Raw genomic sequence first — 7,339 nt, 5'->3', positions numbered from 1 at the left:
ATGATGGGTTCAGGGCTGAAAAGGAACACAAATATTGCTCCAAATTTCTAATAAATCACAGTTTAAAAATATAGTTAGGTGCTTTTCATCATCGTTAAAGGGTATGAATGGTGGTTTGGTTTTGTCCTCCACCACAGTGCCACAATCACAATGGATGAGTTTCAAGTGGAGATTATTAGGTGGTGGTGGTTCAAATTCAATACCATATAATAGTTGTAGGATTTTTGTAAATCATAATTATGTAAAGTGCCTTTCTTCATCATCATCATCAGAAGCAGAAACAATAATAAATGGTGAATTGCGAAAAGGGTTATTGGAACAAGTAGATAAGGAGCTCAGTAAAGGTGATGACAGAGCTGCACTCTCTCTTGTTAAACAAGATTTACAATCTAATTTAGGTGGTCTCAAATGCTTTGGTACAGCCCAGCAGGTACAGCCACTAACATATAAATCATATAATATATATTTATATTAATTGTCAGGGTATCGTATAGGTATTAAGACCAATACATTAATATTAAGGGATATTTTGTTACAAAATAGCATTAGTAGACTTATTTGTGAGGTGGGTCTAGGTATTTATAAGTTTTTATGTTTTGGGTGATTTTAACTTAATTTTTACCATTTTAGTCTTGTTATTACCAGGATTAACCATTTTAGACTTATTTGGGATGTGGGTCTAGGTAATGGTAAATGTGCGCCAACTATAAATGTGAAATTTGAGAACCATTTGTTCGTACGCATATATGGAGTCGAGTGAATACGAGGGTCAATAAGGTTATATGTTTCTGGCTGATTTCTCATGGCAGTGCAATATTTGGTTATAGAAAGTGATGAATTTTTTAAGTGGGTGAGGGAGGAGGGAATGCTCTATGGTCCCAAAAGACCAAAAGATAACTGTGAGTTTGCTTGTCAAAAAAAGTTAGTATTCAAATTCACACAACAAACTATATAGTATGTTTTTATTTTTTTTGTGATCTGGTTTTAATCATGCGGGTACTTTTTGTACACAAGCAAGTGAAACCTGGTAGGTTGTGGTTATTTGTTAGGTATGTTGCAGATACTTATAACCTTCAATAACAGTACACTTTTCACCGTGTTCAGTTTAAAATTGTCATGACTGAATAAGAGGATTTAATACAGGTACCTCAAAGGCTATACACCTTAAGCGAACTAAAACTGAACGGCATAGAGGCATCGTCACTTCTATCCCCAAAGGACAACACCCTGGGTGCTATAGAAAGAAATTTGTTGATTGCAGCTTTGTTGGGCATTGTTTCTGCCTGGAATGTATTTGATTTTGGCCCTGAAGAGCTCTTATATATTTCATTGCCAGTCTTTTTCCTATGGACATTGGACTTGGTATGTATTCCATATATTTTTTCCTGTATCTGTTGTAATCTGGTATATGATCCACATTTATACCAGCAAGCACTCAAATATCAACCTATTGCTTTGGTGTTTGTGTCTAAGCATACTTGATATTCTTAAGTTTTCAAGATCCACCAATTGAATTTCTTGCAGAGAAAGTGGTCATTTTTGAATTTGAGATCTGCATTTTTCTATCTTGGCCTTGGGCTGTGATTTGATATGATGAGGTTTTCACAATGGTTAGTGATATCGTGTTTCTAAGGTTGAAAGATTATATGATAATCATCTATGAGTGTTGTACAGCTTTCCCTTGAGAGTTTCCATGTCTTGATGAACTTTAGCCTTTACAAAGCAAGAGGTTAACAAAAAAGGTTTTCAACATGTCAATAAGAATAAACCCTGCCCAAAGGTTAAAGGAAACTAGTATCACTCGGCCATGCAAAACCAAAACTGATACAAATAGAGCACTGTTTCTAAATTAAATCTGTCTTCTCATAGAATGAGATTCTATAAGCTGAGATTTGTTGAACACTGTACACATGTAGTTCTGTATGTCTTAATAGCAGACTAATGAAGTTGATTGATCACAGGTCGCTTTTGCTGGAGGACTCAGCAACCTTTTTCTTGATACCATTGGCCATAACATCAGTCAAAAGTATCACAACCGAGTTATTCAAGTTATACATCTCTGTTTCTCAATTAACATTTTTAGTGCCATGTGTTATCTAGAAAAACAGTTGAATATTTTTCTTCCTGCAGCATGAAGCTGGACATTTCTTGATTGCGTATTTGCTGGGAATTCTTCCCAAGGCATATAGTCTGTCAAGTTTGGAAGCTTTTCAGAGGGAAGGATCACTTAATGTTCAAGCAGGGACTGTTTTTGTGGATTTTGAGTTTACTGAACAAGTAAGCCTTTTTCTTTTGTCATTCTTTTCAGAGTTAAATAGTAGATCAGATATTCAAGTTGGAATGGGTAATTTTTTAAATGGGTCAAAATGGCTTAAATTATGTTGAGCTGACCTGCATGTCCCTTTAAATTGTGTCAAAATGGCTCAATCTGGGTTCAGCACCATTACAATTTACAATAGTATTCTGAATTTTTGGATATAAAAATTTAGGAGAGTGTACACTAAAAAACTTCCACTTCACGAGTGCAGGGTCAATATTGTCGTCTCCTCGTTTCTAATTCTACTTCCCAAGTTTAAGTTTGTAAATTTACTTCATCTCCAAATTGTCATTGCTTTTCCTACGAGTTGTAGTGATTCTATAAATTTCCCCACTCAGACCCTTGTAAATTTTGAAGATAATATATTTTAGCATAGGGTTATTTTGAACATAAACCCTATGTTAAAATAAAACTTGTATGAAAATAAATTATTGTGTATTTGTATATTGTTCTAGAACGGGTTCTGCGCAAACTACAGATGAACTTCTAAATATAACAAATTGTGTCATTTTTTCTCTTCAAACTTAAATGATATTATAACATGAAACAATTAGTTTTATTATAATTATTTTAGTTTTTGGGGACAAAATGAAAGGAAATTTATTACATAATCTGGTATATGATCCACATTTATACACACATCTTGGTAAAGTAATCTCTAAAATGAAAGTTGAGAATGAAGATGAATTGATCTAAGTTCTTGTTGGAGTTTGTGTATGTAGACTTTGCCTAAAGTGCGCAAGTTTATTTGCAGATAAGCGCAGGAAGAGTAACAGCCACGGTATGTCTCATCTTTATCTACAAAATCCTTTAAAAACTGTATTTTTCATGAGAAAAGAAATTAATGGTGTGGATTAAGTATACTCCTACTGTTTTACGAGTATAAACTGCAAGTGGTCTTCTAAGTCTGTGAAAGCTATTTTTCAATCTAGTGAGTTGACTTTGGGATGGACTTGTACTAATAATTGGGATACTTCAATACCACTAACCAATATTACCTAAATGCATTGAGAGATGCCCAAAATAAGTTACTAATGAGGGTACATGTTCAGATGTTGAACAAGTTTTCATGTATAGCATTAGCAGGAGTTGCAACCGAATATCTTCTTTATGGTTATGCTGAAGGAGGTCTTTCGGATGTTAACACGGTAAACTTTCTTGCATTTTATTAGACTTCTTTAAACATCATTTTCTGTGGAACGGACCAACACATAATTTGAATTTCAATTCTTTCAGAAGAAGTGAATGTGAAATAGAGAATCTGGGGTTTTATACTGATTATGTCCATTTTAGCATTATACTAAATGGTCCAGTGGTTGGGTATGTGTCTCTAAAAAGGTGAAACTCCTTAGGTTCAAATCTTGGTTTCCTTAAAAAAAGATATCTTAGTGGCCACATAGGTTCACCTGCTCTAAATCCGGGCTTTTAAAGCGAGTCAGCTCTTGGGATTCGCCTGCTGACAAAGCGAGTGAGATACCCAAGGTTAACAAAAAAAAAGCATTAGTTGCATGTATCTGAAATCATATTTGGTAAGAAATATGTCCCAATTGGTTTGTATACTAAATATGTCTAAATTGGTTTTTCTTTTCTAATATGGATCAAATTGATACATGAAATTGTAGTCTCTTATACTTGGGCATAAATCATAATGATGACATAGCAGGCTCTCGTGAATTCAAAAGTTGATGGATCTTTGTAACACGAATAGAAGATAGTCTATATCAAAATTAATACCATCAGTACTTCATAACGATCTAGTCTATTTTAAAAGTAATATCCGTTTTGTGAAATAGTTGGATGGGTTGCTGAAAAGCTTAGGATTCACTCAGAAGAAAGCAGATTCTCAAGTCCGATGGGCTTTACTCAACACTATCCAAATCCTGCGCCGGCATGAAAGAGCGAGGGCTCATCTTGCCAAGGCCATGTCCGAGGGGAAATCTGTGGGATGTTGCATTGATGTTATAGAGAAAAACATTGATGAAACCGATATATAGTGTAGTCGTCCTTCAGATTTTCATATACTCCGAGTTTTGTTCCCTTTCTTTAAAAAAACTGCTGCTGGAGCAAAGCTACTGCTCAATCACACTTGTATAGTTGTACACGTTAACAGCAGACAAAGGTGACAATGTAACGGTGGGAAAACGGTGCATAAAAAAGGGCTGGCCCGTCAAAAGTCCGGTGCCTTCGCGAATGAGGTGACAATGTAACGGGTAATTATACGTAATTAATGTCTCGTGTAATACACGGTGATATTACTCAATGATATATTAATGTTTCATTAGACAAATACACATAATATTAATCTACCTTAGACAGTAACGCCTACATTTTTCTTATAATAATATTATCTGTCCTAACACTTCCAAACAATTTCCAATATTTAAAAATAATATATTACCTCTCTGTACTTATCTTCATCGTTTTTTTCTTCTACCAAACACCTGCAGACCATTTCATATTTTTTAGAGCTAATTGCATTTTGGGTCCCTGTGTTATTACACTTTTCGCACGTTTGGTCCAAACTTTTTATTTGTTGCATTTTTGGTACCAAAAGTATGTATATTTTGCAAGAATGGTCCAATTTAATGATTCCGTCAGTTATCAACCGTTAAATGGATCATGTGCACCTTATGTGAGGAGCAATATCGTTTATTTACAAAATGGAGGACCATTCTTGCAATTTTTATATAAAGTTAATTACATTTTCGTCCCTAAGGTTTGTACCAACATTATTTCTATTTGATTAGACACACACAAACACTCTCTATCTCCCCCTCTTATTCATCTCCTTCCTCCTCCTTTATTCATCTCCTTCTAAAAATCCATAATCAAAAATCAAAGAACTCCAAAACCATATGCATATAAACACACAAACCCAAATAGGTATATCTATATTTCGGTCAGATCCAAAATCATATACATACAAAATTACAAATACATATAAATCTGAACTAGATATACCCGTTTGATCTTGATCTGGCCGGATTTGAACCATCTTACCATTATCCCCGACCACAACCGCGCAACTTCACCATCTAAACGATATTCCATCACCGTCGCCATCACAAAGACCACGATTAATCTCACCAAACAAGAGTCAAAGTGGAGGCCTGGCAGGTGGTACCGGGTGAAGACATCAATTGGGAAAGTAAAATTTTGGTTTCTTTTTGCAACTAATCTTCCAACCTTAAAACACATGTAAAAAGTAAAATTTCATGTGTTCATTTTTTTTTTATTATTTATAATATTATATATATGTATAGATATATGTAAATGATTTGTTATGTGCTAGTGAGGTTATTTTTATTGTTATTGGATATTTGATTTTATAGATTTTTAAAGTTTGGATCAAGGTTGTTTGTTTATTGTATGGCTATAGAGTTGATTATGAATGTCATTAAGATTAATGTTGTAAATATTATTGTTAGAGATTGGTTTAGATTTAAAATTTCATGTTAATTGTTGATGATCTGGTGGTATTATCAATTTTGATCTTAATTTTAATTGGTTATTGGAAACAGAGAAAAAAAAAAGACAAAAATATAGTGTAATTTATTGCAGATAGATTAATGTGATCTAATGGTGTTCCCAGTATTTTACAGATCTGGTGTTGTTGGTGATAAATGACGATGATGTAGAAAAATTGCAAGAATGGTCCCTTTTATGTAAATAGACGATACTGCTCCTCACATGAAGTGCATATGATTCACTTAACGGTTGATAACTGACGGAATCGTTAAATTGAACCATTCTTGCGAAAAATGCACACTTTTGGCACCAAAAATGCAACAAATGAAAAGTTTGAACCAAACATGCGAAAAGTGTGATAACACAGGGACCAAAAATGCAATTAGTTATATTTTTTAACTAGGTTGGATCAGTGGTTGAAGCTCATGCCTCTGGAAACAGAGGTCATGGGTTCGATCCTCATGCCCAGCAAGGCTGGAGGTCATTTTCTACCTATGGTAGAACCTGGAAGCAGCCTCTCTACCTTTGGTAGGGGTAAGGCTGTCTACATATCAACCTCCCCATACACTGTCGAAGACGGTATTGGGACCAAAAACCCGAGGAAGACGGGATTGGAGTTACTTTACACTATCACTTGTATATGTACCGACTCTCTCATCCTTTTTTCTTCTTCTATCTGACCCCTGCAAACAAATCCTAACCAATAACAGAAAATAGTATCCATCTCATTCACTTATAACAACCTCTAACTGAAAGAAAAAAAAAATACAAACATAATCCTTTTCACAAACATACAACACCAAACTTTAACAAACACACTGGCTGTGAAGTAGGCACCTATTTTGACTGCTCTACGCCTCTGCCTGCCGTCGTTGCCAGCAACTCTATCTGTAAATCTTCTCCACAAACCACAGGGACAACCCGTACTCTGTTTTAAAGTTAGATACTCACGAAAACCCAGGTTGACACATACTCTAGATTTTTTGCTATAGTTTGATATATTTCCAACTTTGAATGATAGAAACGGCACGTAATCCATGTACGACCACGTGTCAACCATATTGCTATTTTTGTAAGTTAAATGAGAGATGTTTTTTTTTTTTTTTTATTAATGGTATTTTGGTAGATCATTTCTCTGACTAGGAATTCGACCAAAGTCGTTTCTGTTCAATGCATCCATCCATCTTGTTATGTTTTTTAAGAGCTCCTCATTAATTTTTGTGTCTCAAACAAATCTTATGAAGGTCAAGCTCTTATTACTATTGGATGCAAATATCTTGTTTTTTTTTTTTTCTTTTGACACTTCCTGATTATTAGGCTTTGGGTTGGACCGTTTGTAGTTTGTGACTGAGTTGGTTCATTTGAAGTAGCTTTAAAGTTGTCGAGAAGGAACTGCCACTGCCGTCTTCTATGGGTTTTGGACTTTTGGGCCTTAATACCTCGACGGTGTATGAGGAGATTAAGATGTAAACATGGCTTACCTCTACCTAGGCAGAGAGGCTAATTTCAGGTTGTACCTACGTCCTTTTCATGGGATGAGGATCGAACCTCTAA

General features: G+C 34.9%; 1 protein-coding gene across 1 annotated transcript; it reads left to right on the top strand.

Moving 5' to 3' along the window:
- On the top strand, window positions 1–4,604 carry LOC122579522. The gene is made up of 7 exons (XM_043751705.1): window positions 1–430; window positions 1,144–1,362; window positions 1,962–2,048; window positions 2,131–2,277; window positions 3,072–3,098; window positions 3,370–3,465; window positions 4,111–4,604. Exons 1-7 carry the CDS (start codon window positions 104–106, stop codon window positions 4,309–4,311), a joined length of 1,104 nt encoding a protein of 367 aa, XP_043607640.1. The 5' UTR covers window positions 1–103; the 3' UTR covers window positions 4,312–4,604.
- Window positions 4,605–7,339: the final 2,735 nt, after the last annotated feature.

The sequence above is a fragment of the Erigeron canadensis genome, chromosome 8 (assembly GCF_010389155.1).
Source record: "Erigeron canadensis isolate Cc75 chromosome 8, C_canadensis_v1, whole genome shotgun sequence".
NCBI lineage: Eukaryota > Viridiplantae > Streptophyta > Magnoliopsida > Asterales > Asteraceae > Erigeron > Erigeron canadensis.
Note: the sequence above shows the minus strand (reverse complement) of the source record. Positions and strands in the feature narration are given on the sequence as shown.